Source organism: Nanorana parkeri, unplaced genomic scaffold (assembly GCF_000935625.1).
Source record: "Nanorana parkeri isolate BGI_ZX_2015 unplaced genomic scaffold, ASM93562v1 scaffold985, whole genome shotgun sequence".
Taxonomy (NCBI): Eukaryota; Metazoa; Chordata; class Amphibia; order Anura; family Dicroglossidae; genus Nanorana; species Nanorana parkeri.
The window spans coordinates 93323-118070 of NW_017307253.1; the positions used below are offsets into that span (position 1 = coordinate 93323).

Below are 24748 nucleotides of genomic sequence, written 5' to 3' on the forward strand. Positions count from 1 at the left end.
GTAGTAGCTCACATAGAGTAACTGGATCATATTTTTGAAGACAAAAAAATAAACGTCCCGTCAACGTTATGTCAAAAGAGGGAAACGGTAAGCCAGAGAATATATACTTAAGGGTTGCAATATGTATTTGATTGCTTCCTTTCAGTTTTCCCAGGTTGTTGAACATTGACACTTTCTGAGGACATGAAGTGTCCTGTCTGTGCGGTGTATAGGTTTGATGTTTGGAAGTGCATCATGGGATAACGATCAGATTACCTCCTCAGCACATACCGATGAGTTTTGAATGTTCGTCCATAACCTCACATAATATAGGCATGCTTGATTCACAACAATCCTAAAAATTCTCATCCTGTGCTTTTAGGTGATTATGAAAGGTGAAAAGACGAAGACATAATCATGTATGGAGGGAGGTGAAAGGTCACCGTCATGAGGCAATGGACAATATGGCTGGGATCTCTCCTGAGTGGGATGGTAGGTGACCTCTCAACCCCCTGAAATCTGATCTTCATTCAGGAGAAACAAAAAATAAGTAGACATCAAAGGAGTTTTCCAAGTGCTGGTGTCCTCAAACAAAGTCTGCGAAAACGAGCCCAATATACCCATTACAGCTTAAAGATGGCTGCACTTCTGCTGGTCTGGGTTTCACTTGGATGGGCAGAAATGTCTTGTAAGTCACTGCCAACAGCGCATAAAGGGATAAGGGATTTATAGAAGACATGGTCCACTTCTTAACCAACAGTTCTGTTGATAAACAACCCTACTTGGTAAGAAAATGTAAAGCAATAATTGCCAGTCCTTGTCTCCATATTTTTATCTGCTAGCACGTTACTGTTTAGACGATCATGCAGCAATACTAACAGAAGTGACCAAGTCAATTTGTCCACAAGGTTGTTCTCAATGATACTGTGTTCAAAGCTTTGTTCTTAAGCCTCTGCATCTCCCTCTGACTTCATATAGAGAGGGCATATTTTCAAGACAAAATAAAACTGGAAAAAATAAAAATGAAAGTCAATATTTGGTCCCTAAAAAGCAGCAGCAAAACCTCTAGGCATCTGCAGGTTCGTCAGGAGTCATTGCAATGCTTTTTTTTTTTCCAGTGATCCGTCCATTTAGTGCTAATATACTTTTCACCTATTCGCCTATCTTACAATAAAAAGGGTCCAAACACACACAAAATAAAAATAAATATGGAATTTTACAGTACCTTGAACATTTTGCTTAAATATTTATCCCTGCCATTCATGGTTTGAATGCTCCCATTGAGAAGCTTGTTCGTTTATAGGAGGGCTCCTTCATAAGTCTTTGGGCCCCCATTATTGCCGACTTCAGGTATTCCTAATTCTAAAAGAGGATGGGAATGGGCAAACAACATATTGCCTTGCAACAACCTGCTGCCCCTATCCTAGTGGTGAAATGCTCTTAGGTCTGAAGGGAAGAGGATGTAAAAGGTCTTCTTTGCTATGACAGTTCAGGACTAGATATAGAAGATGTTGGAAATGTATGGGCAAGTAAATACTCCTCTTGGTAGACTGAATACTTCTTCACCAGGTAGAGGAATTGATGGGGTTGTTGGTTCGTACAGTGGCATCAGAACACTCTCCTTCTGATGAATCACAGTCAGACTCTGCAAAATTGCCTGGGTTCTGTAGATATTATGAAAAACATACTGATTAATAATTTTGTAATATTGCACAAGTTGGGGGTGAACAGTCATGGCAGCAACATGGGCTCAATTTAAGAATATTCAGATGTTGTAGTTTCCTTTAAATGCACTAAATACATTCAGTGTGCATCAAAACAAAAGGTGTTTAAAGGTTTTACACTTTGCTCTCTTTGTGAAGCAACTTTATCTAGAGTAGAAAAACCTGCCCCCCATCAGCATGCTGCAGAGAAACAATCCTGGTCTCTTTATGGAAGCAGCAGCAACTTCATTGTGTCAGAACCATAGCCCTCCAATCAACAGGGAGTGCGAGCTCTGCTGATTGGAAAGCTCTGGATCTAACTCTGTGGGGGGTATGTCAGACCGCTGCGGAGGGACTCACTAGAATGTGACGTTTCATCAAAGGGCTTCTCACCATCACATTAGAGAACATTAGAGATCATCTGAAGACTGCTCTTGAAGCCAACAAGCACATCTATTGGAAACTACGTGTCTGTAAAACTTCTTACATGGCACATGTTTTAACTCTGTTTAATCAGCTGACAGAACTAAACTAAGGCCTGACATTTTCTAACCCCTAATCATTAACATAGCTGCCAGATTACCATCAGCCTTTATGAACACAGTCTTTGGCACCCAAAGAAACACCCTTGTGCTGCAACATTTTCTTGTTTTATTGATTCAAACTCAACTTAGCATTTTGAGACTGTATCAATAAGCATATATACAATGCACTCTACTACACTGCTTCTATCCTCAACAAAGTGATGGAGTGGTTTCATAATCATTCATTTAGACAGTGGCTCCTCACAGAACAAGACCGTAACACATATGACCTTCAGGCCCTGCAATGGATCACACCAAATCTAGGGGGCACGTTGCACCCCTTACCCCTTCTAATGCACCACTTTCTCACGGTATGGGGCAAGAGTAGCTCTAAACTTCAACTCTCTCCTGCTGTAGAACCCATGACCCTCCCTCTTTGGAAACCAAGCATTCCTCCCAGCTTTGACCCAATCTAACTTCCTAATTTGGGAAAAAAAGACCCCTTGCCGTTTGACTAAGATACTGCAAAGAGGGGCTCTGTCAACCCTGCTGAACCTACTAGGCCACGCCTCTTTAACCCTTATACAATGCCTAGCCTACTGAGAGATTCAAATGGAAGTAAATTGTGTGTGTATATATATATATATATATATACACACACACACATCTATGAAAAGAAATTGCTCATGGCAGGTTTTTTTATTAGCAGAAGAGACTGTTGAGTCTCTTCTGTCAACAATGCTCCTACCTGCTGTCAGCATTTATTTATTTTTTTGCAGGAGTTACATCATGTTGGTTTGGCCGATCACGTGGCTGAAGATCTCGAACCCAGAACCGGGTAAAGATGGCAGCGCTAGCAACAAAAGGGAGAGCAGACAGGGCAGCTCTGGAGGGGATCATTTGTAAGGAAATTTGGTTATAATGTGCTAACACGCTATGCATATTAGCAAACTATGACAAACACCTCCGAGGGGCTTATTATTAAACTTTGGCATACTTCCACTTTAAGATTTTCGCCTGATGGTACATGTGTCCCAGCATCTTACACCGGATCTAACCATCAGTCTCTGACAACTGTTGGAGACTCTTAACTCAATTAGGAACCATGTCCCATATATGGTGGTCCTGCACCCCATCAAATTCTGGGACACAATTGTCACAATATATTCCAAAACCACTGGTATTACTGTCCCAAATACTCTTCAAATAGTATTGTTATTTATGCTACCTGAAACTATTAAAAATACAAAACTGCCATACAATGTTTTTTTCAGCACTTTATTTGTCATCATTTTCCTCATACCCCATCCACTCCCCACGAGTCATTCTTATCTCGAATTATTTCATCAATGGGCTCCTGCCCCATTATCCAACGGCCATGACAGCATATCCCTCTCATCTACAGCTCTCTCCCTTATTGAATCTTTCAGGGATCATACATACTATGCTTGCAGGTAAAGAAATCAATACTCCTTAACAAGCAAGGTGATTCTCAAGGAGTGGATGAGCTCGAAGTCCTTATATTTACATCTTTACCCTGCTATGTATTGCATACCATATGCACTGTTTGTATGTGTACTTTCCCTGATGTTCTGTCAACTTTGTATGCAAACTTCTGCAGAAATAAAATCAGATGGAACAAACAAGTGCATAAGCACTGACTATTTCTACTGATAATAGGAAGAAAACCTGTTGACAGTGACTATCCAGGAAAAAACACCTCTTTACTTCTGCTGCCTCTAGGCAAAGCCCTACTGTTCCTAGTTAAATCTTAGTTAAATCTGGTCCTGTGACACCTGGTGTAAATTTGATGCAAAGGTTACACTTTGTCAAATTGCACAACAGTGCTGAAATTGCTCAGATCAGGCAAAAAAAATATTTTAATGCATAGCTTCCTTAAAGTGACACTATTGCTTGACTAAATTGTTTATAAAAGTCTTGCCTGTAAAGATAAGGACTAATAATGACTTAGCCTGCACCACCAATCTTTACTCTCTTGAAGAACTAAGTGGAAGTTGTTCTGCATCCAACACACTTCCAAGTGTTTCTGTGGTTCCGTCTGCTTTAAGGACACAGCAGTGAAGTAGGGGACTGTGGATGCAGCCACAGCACAGGACAGCTACAAGGTGTTTTTGTTTTTCTACAGGCAGCACTTTTTTTTATAAGCTTTTTAGTCTAGAGTCAGAGTTGCTTTAGAAAAGGACATCCAGTTAATAGTAATCAAATCAGTTAGTGCTCTTACTTCATAGCTGTGCTCCTCAGCACATAGTTTGCCCAAGGACATCTGAGTCTTCACTCTTCTGACTGCACACTCCTTGTCTGACAACCCATCTGACTGTGTTGAGATCTCAATTGGGATCTCAGGTGTCTGGGATAGCAAGTCTTCCAACTTGTCCCCCAGAGGCTCCTTGCGGCTGTTAACCAAGTCATCTGGGCTGTTGGAGTGATCACTGGTGTTCCCCTCTTCTCCATCAGACACCGAGAAATTTTCTGAACTGAAAGTAGAGTAGGACTGGCAGCTTCTCATGCCCTGAGGTGGCCGGTGTCTTCGGGGAAACTCAACTTCACTGTCTACCTCACCCTCCTCTTCCTCTGATGATTCGTCCCCATTCTGTGGAACAGAAACACAAGTACTAAAATTAGCATGTTTCAAAGATGTAGCTAAAATCTACTAACTTGAAATGATCAGCTATTTGCAGAGTAAATTTGAAAAAAATGTCAAGCGTGTGTGAGAGGTTGAAGTTGCTTTCTCTTTTCAGCACAATGTAGCTCAGGTCCATGCTGAAAAAGACAAAGATGCAAAAAGCACTCTAGTGCCTAAGATATGCCTAAGGGTCATCATAGACATTACAATTTTATTGTAATCAACTTTAGATCTACCAAAACTAAGTACCTGAACTACCCAACCAATTTGTATTCAGTCAGACAGGCCCTTGCACTAAATACTTGTTGGTAGATCTAGTGGTGTACAATCAGACTGTAACGTTTGGTGACCTTTAGGCCCCATTCACACCTAGGCGTATTGTAATATGCGCGTCTGTCACGCGACCGTCACGTGGTTTTTTTACCGCGATTCGCCAAGGCTACTTGGCTGTATCCCAATGGAAAACGCCCTACAAAACGGCCCAAAGTAGTCCCGGGACCTTTTCAGGCGTGGGCCGTTTTGTAGGGCGTTAGGGAAGGGCAGAAATATACGCCTAGGTGGGAACGAGGGCATTGGCTACAATGCTATTTATTTTTTTGACCGTTTTGTAGAGCGTTCGTCGAGCGTAGGACGCGCTACAAAACGGTCAGGTGTGAACGCAGCCTTAGACATTTCAAATAGGTGACCATCATATGTTCCAAGTCAGAACAATTTCACTGCTTCTGCAATTTGTGTGCCTTTTCATTTTCTCCTTGAAAGTGGAAAACCCCTTCAATGTTTTTCTGCAGCTACAATACATTTCTCTCGCTGGTTTAAAGCCCAAAATGTATTTTTAATTCTCTATCTGAGGACGGTTGTTCACTGATGTGTGTGTGCCCCCCGCTGGCTGATATCCTCTTGCCTCATGTGCTGTGAGACCCCATGGGTCAGGGTGTCATGGGGTGTCAATGGGAACAGAAGTAAGGGAAAATCTCCTCAATGTAAGTACAGACAACAGAAAAAAAGTTGGCCAGCGGTGGGCTTTATATTCAGGGGTGTCCCTACATTTTTCACTGCCCGAGGTCGGGGGGGTTGTTTGGGCACTTATGGTGCAACTTTACCCTGTGGGGTGCGGTAGCAGTTGTTGTAAGTTATGGGGGGGGCAGTTGAGCAGTGCGTTCTACCTGGTTGCCAGGAGCTGGGCGGGACACCAGCCAGAGTGACTTCAATGAGCCGGAAGGGATGCCGACCAGAGAGTCCTGCCCAGCTCTTGGCATCTAATTGCTCTAAAACTCTAACTAAGCTGTTCATTGCAACATAACAGTTATCCAAAACACAGGAGTGGATTGATAGTAGAAGGGCTTAAAGAGAAAAAGAATCCATATTTTGGAATGGTCACATTAGTGTTCCTGACTTAATCCCAATGAAAGTCAGTTGAGTCTAACACAGACTGTTTTAAGTGGTTGAACTGTTACTGTTTAAGAACACATCCTAACAGTTGCACAGGCCTGATCAGCTACAGAGATTGTTTGGGTAAGATTACTGCCAATAAATGAGGTTCCATTAGTTATTAAATAAAAGAGTTCAATACATTTTTCATCAGTGACCTTTACTGCCATGAGAGAAATATGAAAGCTGCCATTTCACATCTTTTCTTTCAATACTAGTTTCATGGATGTCATGCTGATCCTCTTGTTTTAATACTTTTACTCGCTGGTTAGATCAAACATGCAGATTAAAAGTTCTGAATTCATTAACTTTACTTGTTTCGGGTCAGTGATCGAGAAAGCACTGAACCCAGAAACAGCAATTTAAGCAGAATGTTCAAAAGGTGCATCTTTCTCATATGTCATTAGTTGGTTAAATAAGACTCTCTATACATGTAAGTCTGAAGTAAAAAATTACTTTAAATGCATACAGCTCTTTGAATTAACCAGCTACTGCCAATGAATTGTATTGCTAGTAAAGAATTTTAGTGGAGGATTTAGATCTTGCATACCCAGTACCCATACTGTGATGACAGTATGCATCACTGAAATCTTGCAGCCAATAAGACATGTGTCTACTAAATTAATTATAGCCTTTATGTCCAATGCCTTAAGCAGTATAAATTAGTTATAAGGTTAACATTACTAATGTCACAGTTATTGGAACAAAATGGGTTGGAATTACCTTTCTAAGAGTGCGTATCCTTCGTGGTAGAGCAGGTGGTGTAGGGATGGTTAGAGAACTCACTCCCACTGCTGCCCTGATAATAGGAATCTGATCTAGCCCAGTCATCGGAGTTTGCGTTCCTTCTTGCATATAATTGTGCCTTGGTGGCTCTGGTGGGTTTCTCTCAGAGTTCCTTAGCTCTGGGTTTTCACTTGTAGAATTTTCCCAGGATTCTGGGTTTAAAATCGGTTGAGAAGAGGCCTCAGCACAGTTCAGGCAAGAGTTATACGAGTCTTGCTGGCAGGGCTCCCAATTTTCTGTTTGCAGGCGACTGTCAGCCTCCAGGGTGCTGGAAAGGAGGTCAGGGCTAGAACCAGATATACAGCGCTGAGAATGACAACTCAGAGGACTTCTTAGTGCAGCTGCAGGGCCAAAGTATCGTAGGTTGTTGGCACAGTTGGCAATATTCTGCCCATGCATATTAAGGGTTTGGTGTCGAGACGACACGGGCTGCACTGGGTCATGGCGGGGACTGGGTGGGGTGAATGGGGGAGATGCAGGAGAAAGATAACGAGCAGTTTGTGAAGGAGAATCGTGGTTTTTTGAAATCCCCAGGAAGTCACCATGACTGCCCTTGCTGTTCCCTCGCCGATGACGTGGCTTGCTTCGATACCGGCTTTTCCCCCCTGATGATATCTTTGGACTTCCAGATATGGGAGATGAACTGGGTGCATTTGCCTCCACACTGGATATGGCATCTGATTTCAGTAGGTCAGGCCTGGTAAACAATGAGTTCAGGGTTATTCTCTGAAAGGTTAAACCAACCCAAACTGGTATTTTATTTTCAGATAATACAGTTGAGTTCACCCACTGGATTCTTAACAGTCTTGAGTACTCTAGTAATGAAATTCCCCCCTGTGGTCCCTCCCTCATCTGTAAGTGGTCATTACTAAGTAAATTAAGATTACAACTTCCACATCTGTAATTTAATATTAGTAAAAAATAAAAAAAACACCAAATCCAGCAGCAAGAGTAAAACTTTCTTATAACAGCCAAACCATGTGGACAGAGCTGGAAAATTGGGTGCAGGGTTCCCAACATATATGAGAAGCTCATGGCTCAATTCTGGTGCTTCAACTGTAAAACTAATATATATTGCGAATGGACTTAGCTTTCAAGTGAAAACATGTAACCTATGGGGGATCATAAATCTTAATAGTTACATACCGTCTAGTGTGAGATGTTGATTTAGAAGGCACCCCTTTCTTTTTGATAAATTTCTCAACAGTATTTGGATGGACTATCTGGCGGACAGGGTGGCGTTTGTAAGTTCCAGGGTATTTTTTCTCTACAACCTGCTCACGCCTAGAGAAGATGCAATGTTGTCAGTGTTATAAAACATATGCGGATCAAATTAGTATCATCAAACAGCATGTGTGTATAATGCATTGTCGAAATACTCAATTTCAACATTATGTTTGTGCTTTGAACCAAAGCAAAATAACGATAATTCGGGTACCTGATTAGCTCTTTTTCTCGGACTTCCAACTGCAGCATGATAGCACTGAGCTCCATATATAGGTTATTGGCTCTATCCAGTTTACGCTCATAGTGTTCACGAATATCCAGAGCATGTCTATTGTAGATACACAAGTTTTAATAATTGTTACAAATACATTTAAGCCATAAGACTGTAACTTATACTGCAAACATTCATTTTAGAGATTTCAGTTAGACTCCTGTTCTCATAATCGCTTATGTTTCTTAAATGTCAACAATCTTAGTTAAAGTGGAAGTTAAGTGGATTCAATTTTTTTTTTAAATGCTGATTGGCAGGTTTACTATGGCAGAACAGACTGGTTACCTCTTTTCTGCCATAAAAGCAACTAGATGCCTGTAAACAATTGTTTTCCTGTACAATGAGCCGCACGTGCGCAGCTTAGTGCACAGACCAAGATGAAGTAACTTCCGTGCACATTTGTGGGAGGTACGTCAATGGGGCAAATGGCCGAAGAGTCAAAACTCGGAAGAAGACCAGAACGAAGATGGAATCGCTGGCTATAGGGGATCGCTTTGACAGTGTGCCCACTAGCTCATTATGGCTAAAAGCTCCAGGGGACCCGCTTTTATTTTGAAATGTTTTTTTACTTCCACTGTAATAAGCAATCAATCAGAATTATTATTTGCTGATCTGTCTTCAGTAAGTTAAAATCTGATGTTGATTATGAGTTACTTTACTCTACACTTGCTTTTTGCTCATTACAATAAATGAATAAGAACATAAGTCTTACCACAAAGGTTAATGTAGTTATACAGAAAGAGATCAAGTTGAGTTTGCCCTTGTCAGCAGGGCCGGATTTACTCTCCCTGCTGCCCCAAGGCCAGGTTCCGCGATGCCCCCCCCCATCAATGGACAATGTCAACCAGATGGCAGGGCGGCAGGGTTATTTATTGTTTCTTTATTTTTTTTAAACTTTTTATCACTTTTTTGATTTTTATTTATTTTTTTACTTTTTTATTTATCTTATCGTTTACTTTTTTGTATTTTTTTTAATCTTGTTTATTTTTTATAATTATTTTCTTATTTTTTAATAATTTGTTTCTTATTATTTTTTACTTTTTAATCACCTTTTAATTTTTTTTATTTATTACTTATATTTTCAAAATTTGTATTTATTTAATATTTTTTTAATCAATTTTTTTTCCACCTAACTTTATTGCTATCAAACAGGAGCTAACCATCCACTGTGTGATAGCAATTGGAGGTGACCGATTCTCTTTATTGACCCTGTCACCTCGAATACAGGAGTTCTAGCACAACACTGTGCTGGAACTCCTGTGATAGGGGAAGACTGCTCCCCCCTCTCACTGTGTACACGGAGCGGCAGGGTTACTTTTAACCCTGACGCTCTGCTCCCTGCATCGGTGGCCAGTAAGAGGAGAGAGACTCGGCGACGGAGCCAGCGAGGAGAGAGGGGGGAGGGGAGGACGGACGGACCGGCTGCAGACTTTTCACAAGTGATCTCCGCGACATCGCCGAGATCACTTGTGAACGAACAATCAGCTTCCTCGCTCTACATTTAGTCCTGCTTGTGCAAAGCAGAACTAAATGTAGAAAGTGCAACTTACCGCATTTAGCACCCCATTTAATTTCCGGACTCCTTATCAATTCAAAGCAAAGCAGCATATGAGTGTAAACAGGCCTTGCTGAAATACTACTTGACAACGCATCCATCGAGAACAAGCTCTTAAGAGTTAAGAGTTAGCAAGAGTTGCTAAGCACAATTACCCATAGCAACATAATTTTCACTGACATAATATATAAAGTTTCTAAAAAGGTATTTCCTATATACTGTATGTAGGAGATCTCACCGTAGTTCTTCTCTCCGTCTGCGGATCAGTTCCTCATCCAGGCGGTGGATGCAGGTCCCTTCACTTTTAATCTTTTCAAAATGTTTTTTCACTTCCTCCCTCCATTCAGCCTAAAGAACAGGCAAAACACTGTTAGAAATATTTTAGAACCAACTGTGTATAAAACAAATTAAACAAATGGCCTGCAGCCAGTCCATATAATTCGCAATCTGTTATCAATAACCAAGTGACCTTGATTCTAACTGAAAAAGGCACAGGAAGATATTTCAAATTTACTGAGACTGGTACTAATGCTAATAATAAAGGGGATGTCCATGTTTGAAATGACATTAGGAAACATTTTTCTTCACTCATTGGTAGGAGTCAGCAGTGGAAAGTCCTCTGTCTTTGCTCTCACGGTTCCAACCATTTAGCTGCCTTCTATCAAGCTGTGACTAATTTTCATGCTTAACAAAGTGGTTGTGAAAAATGTGCGTGCCATCATAGGAACGTTGTCCTAACAGCTGCCTCATGTATTCCTCTGTGCATTAACCCTCAGAGTGATAGAAGTAGGGGCAGCAATAAGCCAATACTCTAGTTTGAACATGCGTACAGGAGGACAGAGTAAGGTACAAGTAAGGTACATGTACCTTTTTTCTGCGATTGCCGTGGGGATGTAACCCCATTGAAATCAATCCGGTCACCGATCACGCGGGTGTGAACCTGGCCTCACTGCCCAATCACATGCTAAGGACAGGTTGATCGCCCAGTAGAGAGAAGTCACCAACCTGGCTGTGATGTCTGGCAAGGGTGCATGGATTACAAAACCGAATAGGTAGACAGAGTCACCTGCTGGCTTTAAATATCTATTTGGGAATAAAGTGGTAAAATCTCCATTAAATAATTCCCCGCTCTGTTCGCATCACTCCAAAGGTTATATTTTCAAGTTTCTGCCAATCCTGAGGTTCTCAGAATCCTTCTGTTAAATAATATAAAATGGAAATTCGAACAGGAATAGGACTCAGTAAAGGCTGTGGTAGGTATGCGGACCTGGGAACTCAAGTGCAGAGATCTCATCACCAAATCAAGGTAGAAAATCAGATGTTTTAACTTTCTTGCATCTACCAAAAAATTATCTTTTGAATTATTATTATTATCATTATTATTATAGTATATCTCAACCTGCATTTAACTCCTGTTATTTAAAAGTGTTGGTGGGGGGTCAAATGCAGCATTTCCCCGGGAGCGACCAATATTTAAAAGCATCTACAGGCTAAAATACAACATGCACTTGCATAAAAGCCGCTGTGCTACTGAAATAATAACAAGCCAAAGATAAAACTCCCGTGCTGCGTTTAGTAATTCTATAAGTTTTAGACAGGAGTTCAATTATTTGTATCAAATAATGAAGGAACACAGGGACAAGTAATGGACAGAGTATTTGACTGTAGGCAGCTGAATGTCTTCAGATATTCTGACACACTGGATTAATAAAGTGGTAAAAGAATGGGAGAAAGATGGGAGGCTGTGGAAACTGAAGCACTTCAGCTCTACAAAAGCTATTAAAGCCCTTTCAGAGGAGCTGACAATACAAGAAGAGCATAATATGCTCACGAATGCTGTAGCCTCTTCAGCCGTCATCAGAGCAGAAGAAAGGGCTATTTTTGGCTTAGGCTGAAAACGTCATGTGGACCATGAGGAGGCAGCATCAGCTCTCGTATTATCTGTAATGTTCAAGACGCACACTGACTCACCTGGGGGCTGCAGGGGGCTTGCTTCAACACAAAAGAAAGGATGGATTGCTATGCTTCCCCAGCTGATCCAAAGTGCCTAAAGCACATTCCGTTCTATTACTTTGTATAAAACATAGTAATTGGCTCACTATGTTATAAGCTATGCATAATCAGCTTCATAAGTATGACAGCACATAAGATCCAGTTTGTCACTTTAAATTCAACTATACATGCTGAGACATGAGAGGGAGGTTGTACAGCAAAGAATCATATAATAAGAGGCTGCAGTATTTTGCTTAAAGCCACAGTCCAGCTTTTAAAAAAAAATGCACACACATTCATAAAAGAAAACATGTGAATGTATTATTTTTTTTGCATTTGAGCCTGCAAAGAATTGCAACGATGATCAGTAGATTGTAGGTGCAATGCTCTGGGCTCCTATTCCTCTAGGACCCTGTAGGACCCTGTCTCAGATAGAAGATAGAGTTGCTTCAGGAAGAGATACCTGTGATTTAAAATACGTTTCTTGTGGGGTTCCTAGGACGTCCGATGAAGCAATGTCCAGATGCATAAGAATCTGTCTGAATGATGGACGGTTTCTGGGCTTGCTTTGCCTAAAAAACATAGAATGTAAACTCTCTATTAATACGCATCATACTAATACTGAAGCTATTTTACAACTCCCAGCATGTCAATACAAAGTCCAAGGCTACTGCTGAATACCAAATGCAGAAATGTTTGTTGTGAATCTGCTGCTGATTACTTGATATTAGAGTTCTGTGAGTTATGTTTCTGCTCTTGTTTACATGAAATATAATTTGCATGAGGGAATTGACGGGTGAATTGGGGACAGCAGCTAAAGAATTTAGAAACAGGATAATCTCCTTGATGACTGCAGCTATTATAATATTTAGTTTCCATTTAGGCAAAACAAAGGCACACAGACATAAATATGGAAAAAGAAAAAAATATTTCATGTGTACTGGACCCTTAAAAATGTAGCTTAACAATGGAAACATCAGACAGAAATCAAAAGCACATCATCTGTGCAATTATCTGTAATTAGCATGTTCTTTATAAAGTGTTTATATATACATCCTGTGCTTGCTACTGCTGATATAATTTATGTAAAAAGGAAGTATAATTAAAATCTCTGTGCATTGAAGAGTAATGATTAAAATGAGGGTGCTGAATAGATTAGTTGAGATAGCTACTGTGTAAATAAATGTAAATGTCTGAGAAGAGAGGACATGTAGCTTATGCTGTCTGATTTATTCTCTAATCTATTTCATGAATGATACAAGTATTTATAGCTTAGGTAAGGCATCACCAGCAGAGCCATATTTATCATAAATCACTTTTGGGATTGAAGGGTAAAGGTTGAACATCTAAACACGTCTGCACTTTCGATGACAAGCCTAACTTTATTATGAGCTTCTACCCTACTCAGTAGCGGCTAAGGAACTGCCTTTTTCTTTCTCTATCCCCCTCTATCCTAATCTCTGTTCTGGTTCTTTACTTCCCTTCTCTTGCTGGTTTCACTATTCCTCGACTATTCTGCCGACTCCTTTTTCATGTTGAATTATGCTTCCCAGGGCCCCCATCTGCACTCTCTTTAAAGTGACACTAAACTCAGGCGTTAAATCTTTAAAATGCATTCAAGTACCTTAACTATTAACAAAAAATGTAACTTATTTGTGTATCACTCAGGTGTAGATCCTCAAATCATCTCTGAATTGGTGTGGACGCTGTCCTTTCTTCTGGAGGGTGGCTATTTTTTTGTTCCTCAGGGTCCTGTGTGTGTTATATAACAGCCACTGCTCCAAGCTCACTCCTGGGATGGACTACAACCAAAATACAAATTAGTAAACTAAACGTGAGATTGTAGTCCATCACATGAGCGAGCTTGGATTGGTGACAACTTTCCAACACACACAGGGACCATGGGGAACAAAAGTAGCCACCCTCCAGAAGGAAGGACAGTGTCAGCACAAATTCAGAGCCGTACAGCTGAGTGATACACAAATAATCTACATTTGTATTAATAGTTTGGTTACTTGAATGCATTTTTAAGATGTAACTCCTGAGTTTACTGTCACTTAAAGCAATGGTAAACATTTAAAGGGGAAAGCTAGTGCCCGACTGTGAAATCTTATCTGGCTACTACCTTTAATAGCACTTATGTGTTCCATGTCCTGCTATGTTTGGGTTTTATATAATCTAATGTCTATTTACACTAAATACAATGTGAGATTCCTGCAGAATGAGGGCATTTGCTGCTCTCTACTGGGATTTGGACCCTGGACTTGTATTACTTGTTACTGTTATTATTTGTTGCATCTTTTTGGATTTGATTTGGAAAATGAATAGGTATTATTGAAAGAAACTTAAAAACGTGAGATAGTTACTTTGGCTCTCAATTCTATTTTATCACCACTGGATTCCTGTGGATTAACGTCAGATTATTGCGTTCCCCACTGATACCAGAAACATTGTTTAATAACCTTACTTTTGCAGCTGCTCCATTTGGCTGTTGTGTTATTTGGGCTATGGACTGATTTACTAATGGAGGCTGCCGACTCAGCATGTTAATGTTCACCTTGTGAATGTTGGCCCTGATTTGTAAATAAGGTAAGTAAAGTTCACTTTGATAATCCAGTCATGTGCAAGCTAAAATTCAAAGTGAACACAGCTAAACCTAAGCTAGGTGAACATATACTCTGCAAAGTGAAAATACACTTTGCTAAGTGAACAGCCTCCGTTAGAAAATTATCCTTGCTGTCACTTTGCAGTGTTTATTGTTTTCAATTGTCATTGTACACATGGTTGATGACTTCAAGCTTCTATGTGCAATGGGTTTATCTGCATTTTATATAGAAGCAATTCAATTACATTTTGCTCCAAATGTTATGTAGAAAACTTAGGTAAACTGATATGAAGAGGTTGAATTACTAAAGAGAAATAGACTGCTCACCTTGCAAGATAATTTTTCCTTTAGCTTAGTGAATGAAGTGAAGCTCTGCAGACTTCCACTATCCAATCATGTGCAAACAAATACAGTGGTACCTCGGTTAACTAACTTAATTCGTTCCGCAATTCTGGTCGCGAACCGATTTGGTCATGGACCGAATCAAACTGTGATCAGACCGCGATCTCGACTAGAGGAAGCCATGACCATGTGTCAGAGCAGGGAAAATGGCTGCGGTTGTGTTCGTCACCCGAAGCGGAGTTCACAAACGGAAGCAAAATTTTGCCAAACTTCCTGTTCGCGAACCGAAGTGTTTGCAAGCAGAAGCGTTCGTGAACCGAGGTACCACTGTATATATTTTTTTTATTTTCTTTGCACATGATTGGTTATTCTATGCAAAGTGAATTTTTCACCACATTCACTTAGCTAAAGGAAAAATTCCCTTGCAAAGTGAGCACATATAAACACATGTTCACTGATTCAAACAGATGGATAATAGTTTAGGTGTAGGACTACAAATCTACAAAAATGAAAATACAAAAAGTGAGATCACAAAACATCTTTTTTGCTATTTCTTTTAACATGTGAACGTTGAGGAAAACTACCCTTACACATATAAAATGTTGTAGGTATATCAAGCAGAAGTACTGAGGAGGGAGAGTGTATAATGGCTGCTTAGTGGGGCCACAAGATTCTCTGTGGAGTAACAACATGCATCCCCCCTTTTATCTCTGCAGGCTGTACAATTATCAAATGTAAGAGCTCCTTATATAAAGAATTCTGCTTCAGATAGCACATTATGGTTTTAATGTTCACAATAATAAATATAGGGCATGGCTGCTGGGAAAAAGTGGAACTTGAATGAATGGGAGCATCATTCATGTGTGCCTAGGGCAGCATGAATGCTAAATAAAGGCCTCCATGTGCCTAGCACTGCACGAAGTATAAACGCAGTCCACATATCTAGGTAAAAATGAGTGTGCTTGCAGGAAACTTAAATATCTCTTTGACATTTCCTATCTGAAATACTGTCCAAGCGACATAGATGTAAGGTATGATTTGTATGGAGAACACCCACTCTGACAACACAGAAACCTTAACAAGTGTTCCGTCTTTCACCTATAACAACGTGAACCTTAGGATGATAACAGTCATTCTTACCATGTCTGCTTCATGAGGATTTTAAAGCCGTCAGGGCAGGTAGAGGGAACAGGAAGATGAAGGCTGTTGCTGCCCACTCCCCAGATAATGGCTGATGAATCTACATCCTTGTATGGGATCTCCCCAGTCAACAGCTCCCATAGCAAAACTCCAAAAGACCTGTTGCACCAATGATACATTACTTAAGACATAAAAGATAATAGCATTTAAAAGATTACAGATGATTGGTTGATTAAAACACTTATTCACTGATCAGTGCACTACTTTATTAGATAAGACTACATACGTCTCCAAAGAATGCTATTTTGAGTTGAGGGAAACTGGAGCACGTTGAGCATTTGTATGAAAAGGTGTTTTTTGCCTTTTTCCCCACACTGCTGCAACATGTCAGTAAAAGAAGGTTTGGCTGCAGCATTGCTGAATCATTTTAACATGTATGACCCTATTGAGTTTAATGTAACTCTTCTACAACAAACATTGTGTAACATAAATAGCAAGATTACTATGCAAACTGGTGTCCAGCATGTACACGAATGACATGTTATCCTTACAAAGCATCTTTCTACTATGACATTTTGGATCTTACAACCCTTCATATACTGTATATGTGGACCATAGTGTAAAACGCTCTATTGGATTCTTCTCTGAACTGTGGGACCTCCTCGCTTTCTCCCATTGCTGTTTATCTTGAGAGAGAATTCAGTGAAGCCAATGAGTTCAGCACATTGTTGCAGCAACTAAGCAACATAGAGAGGATCTCAAAAGCAATTGATCTTTAAAAAAAAAGCACCTAATGACCCTAATAACAAAAAAAATACCTTAGACCATGTATTTTAAACCCTATAGTTATTTTGCTGATGGCAGGGTAAACAGAGCTCCAAGCATTTCTTCAAGGAACCCTTAACGACTCTAATAAAGCATCTCTTTCTCTTACCAGGGCCATTGGTAGAGATTTTACTCAATAATTCCACAGTTTCAAAGACTGGCCATGCCATTCTATGCAAGCATTGCGCATGGGAAAAGACTGACAAAGACCACCTCCTTTCTTACTTTGGCTGCCATGAAACTGTGGTGCTTCTGTCTGCCCATATACAACAAAATAATATAGAAAATATCGGCACTCGACTGGGAATCCTTACAAAAGTTTAATCATTAAAATGACATAAAATTCCAAACATGACAATCCAGTTTATGTGGTTTAGCCTTTACAGCCTTAATCGTGCAATGAGAAAGGCCGCATAGGCTGAAACGAGCAGGGTTGTCATGTTTGGAATTTTATGCCTTTTCAATAAATAACATTTTGTAGGGATCCACACCTGAGTTCTGGTACTTTTCTGCATTATTTCTACGGAAGCATTCACTTAATTAATCAAGCTCTTAAAGAAGAGGAAAAAATTATAAATTGTCAAAACAATATTAACACTTGTTTTGCTACTAGTATGCATAACATAAGTGCCAAAAGACAGCAAATACTATCTGCACCGTCCAAGACAACCATCAAAGACATTTAAATGTTTAACACGACTGCCTAAAAATAAAGTATACACTGTTACTACAGATCATACCTATATATGGTTCATACTAACCAGATGTCCACTTTTTCTGAGACAGGCTCATTGCGGATGACTTCGGGAGCCATCCATGCCACAGTGCCAGCAAATGACATCTTGGTGCTTTTGTCACTAAGTTCTTTGGATGTTCCAAAGTCTGAGATCTTTACTGTGTCTGTGTGGGTAACTAGGACACTGTTAAGGAAAAGGAGATACAAAAATAGCTTAAAATTAATTGTCCTTTATAAACACTGTTTTGCAGTGTACTGAGGGACCGATTTAGAGAAAACTATTACAATTCTGCCGTTTTAAAATTATTTTATTCCATTAGTAAAATCCTATCTGCTACATTAGCGTGGACCATTTATTTATTTTGAAAGAGCCTATAGTCAAAGTTAATGCAGTAAACAATAGTAATGTTACTAATTGATTTTTGAGCAATTTACATACAGTGAACTCTGTACTGCAAAATATAAAACATACACAACTGCAATTACTGGACCCATGAAACATAGTAGACTGAAACTACTCACTTGGGTGATTTGAGGTCCCTATGAATGATCTTGTGCAGGTGGAGGTAGTTCATGCCACTAGCGATCCCAGTTGACCAGTCCACCAGGAGTCTTGGGGTTACCTTGCGCCCAGCCCTGAGTACCTCATAAAGCTGTCCATGGGCACAGTACTCCATGATAATACAGAAACATGGGGCCTGCGTACAAACACCTCTGTGGAGAATTAAGAGAAAGATCAGTTTGGCATCAAAGTTGTGGAGAAGAACTTTAAATTAAGAGCACTAAACTCAGAAATGAAAACGTAAAAACGCATTCAATTACCCTAACTATTAATATAAATGTAGCTTATTTCATACTGACACTGTCCTTCCTTCTGGAGGGTGGTTACTTTTGTTCCCCATGGTCCCTGTGTGTGTTGTAAAGCAGCCACCACTCTAAGCTCACTCCTGTGATGGACTATATCTTCAATATAAATTACCTAGCTAAATTTTAGATTGTAGTCCATGACAGGAAAGCTATGGCTACTTTACAACACACACAGGGACCACTGGGAACAAAAGTAGCCACCCTCCAGAAAGAAGGACAATGTCAGCATGAATTCAGAGATGATTTGAGGATCTACAGCCGAGTGATACACAAATAAGATGAACTAAAATGCGCTGTATGGGAAGACTGCATTTCTTCAATGAATTTAAGTGCTAAAAATGTTTGAATTTGACTAGCGTGTACAGAAAAAGCAAACCTTTAGCCTATTTAGACCTAATAATCAGCCACTTTCTTATAAAATCTAGCACATCCAGGTGCCTGAAGGCAAGGTTAGTTTTGTTCTTGAGGTCCCCAGGAACCTTGAAACCCATGCTGCTCTATTTGTATATTCGGACTTCAACTGGAATGCTGGTGTTGCCAGAAATCTCTCTCCCATCCCACAATGGTTAACAAACATAAGAACTAGAAGGGTGCATAACCAAGTGACAACTTCCCAGATGGGAACTGGAGCAGGGAATAACCAGTGAACCTACAAGCAGAATAACTGGTGGAACCTAGTGAAAGAAGTACTGTAATCAGATTTATTCCTCTGAGCTCCCGTTCCACATTGCCCCTTCCAAAAAAAAACCAAAAAAAAACCATTACAAATATTTTTGGAACCTACAATGAAAGGTCCGGCCCCTCTAAAGGAAAAAAAAATAGTGCATAACAGTACTTGTAACTGTAAAAAATAGTTAGATTATATTTCTGGCGAGTTTCTTGGGGAATGATGAGTACCATTACTCAGGACAAGACACTCAAGTCCAGTGCAAGAGCGCCTGTGCATTCCTTAGGCGGGGGTTAGGTAACAATATAATCAAACATTTTTCAAGCACTATTTTAGGTAGCACTTTTACAAGAGGAGGACCATCTAATTTACTGTAAGGGCTGCTTTACAGAACAGTTTCAAATTCCAGCTCAGTATATCGAATGATAAGTGCAGGTATAAACACATAGCAACCAAATTTCAACTGTCACACAATTGGCAATAAAAAGTGAGACTTCTTCTTTTCTCTTTCACCATTTTCTACAAATAATTCCCACTATTAGTTTCCTTTTTGATAATTTTTAAGCAGATATTGCTTAAGCAAGACAGCTCTTGATTCTATTTTACAGTGCACTTGAAGAGTTCTTACAGCTTACCTTGTAATCTGTTATTAATTTTTAACTTGTCATTTCTAATGAATCTGAAGCGGACACCTTTCGGATAAGCTGGTATTTCTTTAATCAGTGTGATGGGGGAGATGATGGTGCAGTGCGCATCTGCATACAGCATCTCCTGAACATTCCAAATTGCCAGCCTCCCTCTTCCTCACCTTAAATGAACTCGCATTGAGCTGCTTGTTGTTTACTTTACAGATCGAAAAACTCAGATACATGCAAAGCAATGGCTGAAATAAAAGGCAAACTACGAAAGCGACTACAGTGTAAGTGAAAATCAACAATACAAAACAGCCAATGAATGGCAACCATAGATAGGACCAGGTATGTCCTACTGCAAATAAGTTTTGTAATTATTTACAGTCAGAAAGTAAACCCTTCAAACCCTTCACTTTTTTTTTACATTTTGTTATGTTGCAGCCTGATACTACACTTGTTTAAATTCTTTTTTTTCCTCATTAATCTACAGTCAGTACACCATAATGACAAAGTGAAAACAGACATTTTTTTAGTTTTGGGTAATGTAGGGAAATTCTTCCTGTTCTAGAGGCATGACAGGAAATTTGTGAAAATCTCCCAAAAACCAGGAACTTCAAAAACCAGGAAACTTTAACAGCTGGAGACACTGGAACATATTCCCCATTGGAAGATATGTCCACTGCTCCTATTTAGGTGACAACAGTAAAACATTTTATGTATCCTCACTGTGTGTCTCTGGGGCAATGGTCAACTTGATAAATTATGTTGATTAATCTTCCCAAAGGGGGAGACAGACCGCAAACAAATCTAAGGGAAGGTCTAACCCTTCTCCACTCTATCTAGAACAAAAACATGTTTGGGCTAGAGTTCTGCTTTAATCACAAATTGGCTGTACTCTTAATTGATCAAGATAATGAACCGCTTGTACCCTCATGCCAACGATCATCATTTTCTCTCAGGTGGAATATGACAAGTGGAATATTAGACCTAAAAGAATAATTATTACTGATGATTCATTCACAGGTTTAAAAAAGAATGTCAGTGATTCATATAATGAGCAGCAATCACGGTACATACTTGAATGCAATGATGTTGGGGTGCTTTAACTTTCTTAGGGGTTTAATGTCAGTTTCCTTTTGCTCTCTCACTTTCTTGATGGCGACTTCCTCCCCTCGGAATTTTCCCAGGAAAACTGCTCCTTGTGCTCCGCTACCCAGCCACTGCAGCTCTGAAATCTCCTCAAATGGGACTTCCCAAGTATCTGTGGATGAGAAAGAACTGGGTTAAGGGAAATAGGAGCTTGCATATAAAAATGATAACTATACCATACATTTAACAAGGTCTTTATCAGGTATCCTTGCAAATGTAACTAAAACGTGACAGCTCTATGCTTCTGCATGTCAGATCTTTTGTCTGGTATATAGAATAATCAGCAATGGTGTTCTGGGGTGTGGCCATAGGGATTACATTATATATTAAGTAGATGTAAAGCCTCAGTTCCGCAAACAAGTAGGGCATACTATAGTCATAAGTATTTTTTAGCAAAGGAGCAAAAATCATCCCTTAAATGCCTTTATTTGCAGTAATATTGTGCAGTCATTAGACTGCAACTGGGTTCTAAACACCTAAAACAAGACCTGTGATGTCACCACTGGGTACAGACATTTAACATCCAACAGCACATGGGAACAGGGAGACCGGGGACCATACACAGAATGATGACAACGGAAAGTTTCAAAGGACAACGTACCTAAATACAGCGCTCGTCCAAGGGAGGGGGGGCTGTGTCTGTTAGGTTTTTGAAATTGGTACTAAGTATACTTGTTTGGTTGAGCGGCTTCAGAAAACATACGGACCGGGGTGTCCGACCGATGGGTGATTCAATCAGAGAAAGGAGGGGAGAAGCGCTCCAAACCAAGCTAAAGAACGGGGCGTTTTTTTGGGAACCGAAGGCTGGAAGCAGGGGGCGGTTTTTATTCCCGAATCCGAGTTGTGTGTTCGATGGTTGATCCAATTTGTTCCAGAAAACACAAATGTATAATACGCAGATGAGGATATTGTGTAAAGCAAATCAAAGCGAATCAAAACGAATTTGTTTTGATTTGCTTTACACAATATCCTCATCTGCGTATTATACATTTGTGTTTTCTGGGACAAATTGGATCAACCATCGAACATATATATAATATGATGTTTACTCTTTGGAAATTATGAAGTCAACAACAGCCTGTCCTCTAGTTGGTTCAGACATTTTTTTGGGTAAGGTAGCAGTCTTGTAAGATAAAAATCTGAGTCATTTTACTAGCACTACTGCCTGTCCCAAAGGATGTTTGGGTAACTTTATTCACCCAGAACAGGGACCCCATTTCTATCTGCTGTCTTTTACAGTTGTAGCAGCATTTGAACATCAGCTGTATCATTTATGTGAGGTGGCTTACATCAAGCCGCTATGAGTACATTAGAGATGTAACTTTCACCATGTATATTACTCATACAGACTTCACGCTGTCAATGTATTCAGAAATGTCTTCATTCAAACCTGATCTAAGAGAATATTTTGCACAGAGACAAACCCCTCTACTTTTTTTCTATCCTTCCTAACTAAACTGCAGCTTTCCAAATTCATTATTCAGTCATGACTGTCATCAAGCCAGGATTCTGTTATACATACTACATTATACTTTTTCTCTATTATGAGCAATTGCAGTTTATTAACTTTGCTCGGAAGACTTCTATCATTTGCTATCTTGCGTTTTGTATTTTAACTAACAAATTTAGATTTTTCAAAGAACAAGTAGCCTTAAATCACCTGCTTACTGCCAACTCTACCCTCTATAACTCCACTAACCTCAGCTAACACACTTTTTCTTTCTTTCAGATCTTAGCTTAAAGAATCCTAGCATAAGAATATATTTGCCTTTACGTATTTTATGCATGTTATTTACCTGTTAAAGCCTTCCTTTTGTAGACATCCAAAAGCCCTGAGACTGCAACTGGGTATCCCCATCTTTGATGTGATGTCAGCAACCCCACTAAATTAACACTGTATGTCGTCTCCAGAATGCTAGATAAAGTGTTATGTAGGGAGGGGAAAGGAGGCGCAGAGGAGCTTGGCCAACAGAGACAGTAATTAGTCACTTCCAGAAGAGGAGAGGGCTATGATGTAGAAGAGGGCTGTACTAGGGAACTGACTTTTCCTTAAGAAGTATTAATTGATAGCAAGTTTGAAGGCACATTGAAAGTCAATAAAACTTGTTTATGGAAAGGAAAGACACTGCAAGTAAGCCTTTAATATAATTAGGGATGCACAGATACTTTTCGAGTACCAGTGCCGATACTTGGCATTTTCATGAGAACTACCAGGGTTGCAGTGGTTGCAGCTGGGACCTGGTGCTGGCACTCCACCACTGTCCTGAAATCATTAGTCTGTATTGTTTTAGAAAAACTGTCAAATGACAATAAACAAAAATGTATCAGTACTCGTACTTGTAAGTACTCGGCAAGTACCAGTACTCGTACTCGCAAAACTGGTATCTGTGCATCCCCTTATTTATATTTATAAAAACAAAATCGTACATTAAAGCAGAGATATACAAATCCCAGGAGCTCAGTGTGATCCTTACCAATAACAGCTGCCTCCTAACTTTTGAATTTTTCTCTAGAGTAGTCTTGGAGCTCAAAAGTATCGGTACATGTACTCGTACCGAGTACTGTACTTGGTATCTGTGCAACCGTAATTATAATTATTTCTTCTGTGCTTTTAACTTATTTTTTTATCTTACGTTGGTGACAGTGTATATCCTCCAACCTACTAACCATTCATTCCCACAACACAGCTACACCCACCCTTAAGATGCAGCCCTTCTCTAGAAGAGAATCTATAATCAAATTAGAAATAAGAATCCAAACTCGTCATTCCTTTGTTCTTTAGACACATTTTATAATGTGACTGTTCACATAGAAATACTGTGGACAATCAGTTTCCGAATAAAATAATAAAATAGTGTCCCTCTAAAGTATATAGGAAATCTGCACTATTTCTAGGTCAGAATCCCGCAAGGGGTCTCAGAATCCATTTCTGGAATCACATGATTGTCAGATATATCTTATGTTCTATTCTCTTCTATACATTACATTATATTTGATTCTTTTTGCAGTCCCTAGCCAAAAGCAAAATTGCTCTAACTAATGGTTTACTGCTGTATAAAACACCAACATAAATAGTATAGCTCGGTTCATAGATCTCTAGGTATTACTTCATATGCATAATATAAAAGTGCAATTAAGAAGTTACAGAGTAAGGTTGGAGACAACTTATTGGTGACACTAACATGTGTTAGATTTTTTTGCTATCTGTTAAGATGTTAGCCACACGCATTAGTTAACGAGAGTAAAGGGTATATGTTGTTTTTGGCTGTATCAACTATAAAAAAATAGAAAGCACTAAATATAATAAGTGCTATAATTTACAGTTAATAAACTCCTATATTATTAGTTGGTCATTTTGAAACAAATTTACCAATAGATTTGTATTGGCTATTTCACTTTACACTTGCAAAGCCAACAGATATCTGTTCAGGTACTGTATAAAGCAGGGGGTATAATGAATGTAATCTTACAGGTTTGTTGGTGGTGGTGTTATGTTGTCCTTCTACAACTGTTATTATTTTCCCTAAATGCTCAGCAAGTCAGCAATTGTACCAGAAATTATACAGAACATTTTAACCTGGATGTCCCTATGGATAAAAATGTTTGAGATACAGTCACTTCAAGATCTTTTACCCCCCCCCCCCAAAAAAAAAAATGGCAAGGGGGACGCAAGAGT

The 24748-nt window shown here is 39.6% G+C and overlaps 1 protein-coding gene across 1 annotated transcript in view; it reads right to left on the minus strand.

Moving 5' to 3' along the window:
- Window positions 1–405: 405 nt before the first annotated feature.
- MAP3K13 (mitogen-activated protein kinase kinase kinase 13) overlaps window positions 406–24748 on the minus strand; it is a 52909-nt gene continuing 28566 nt past the window's right edge. Inside the window, exons 3-13 of the mRNA XM_018566878.1 lie at window positions 21001–21184; window positions 18280–18471; window positions 17783–17941; window positions 16197–16355; window positions 12573–12681; window positions 10356–10465; window positions 8503–8619; window positions 8211–8348; window positions 7002–7761; window positions 4449–4817; window positions 406–1643 (exon numbers count right to left, since the gene is read on the minus strand). Coding sequence (XP_018422380.1) covers window positions 1542–1643; window positions 4449–4817; window positions 7002–7761; window positions 8211–8348; window positions 8503–8619; window positions 10356–10465; window positions 12573–12681; window positions 16197–16355; window positions 17783–17941; window positions 18280–18471; window positions 21001–21184 — 2399 coding nt within the window. The 3' untranslated portion in view covers window positions 406–1541. The remainder of the gene's footprint in view (window positions 1644–4448; window positions 4818–7001; window positions 7762–8210; window positions 8349–8502; window positions 8620–10355; window positions 10466–12572; window positions 12682–16196; window positions 16356–17782; window positions 17942–18279; window positions 18472–21000; window positions 21185–24748) is intronic.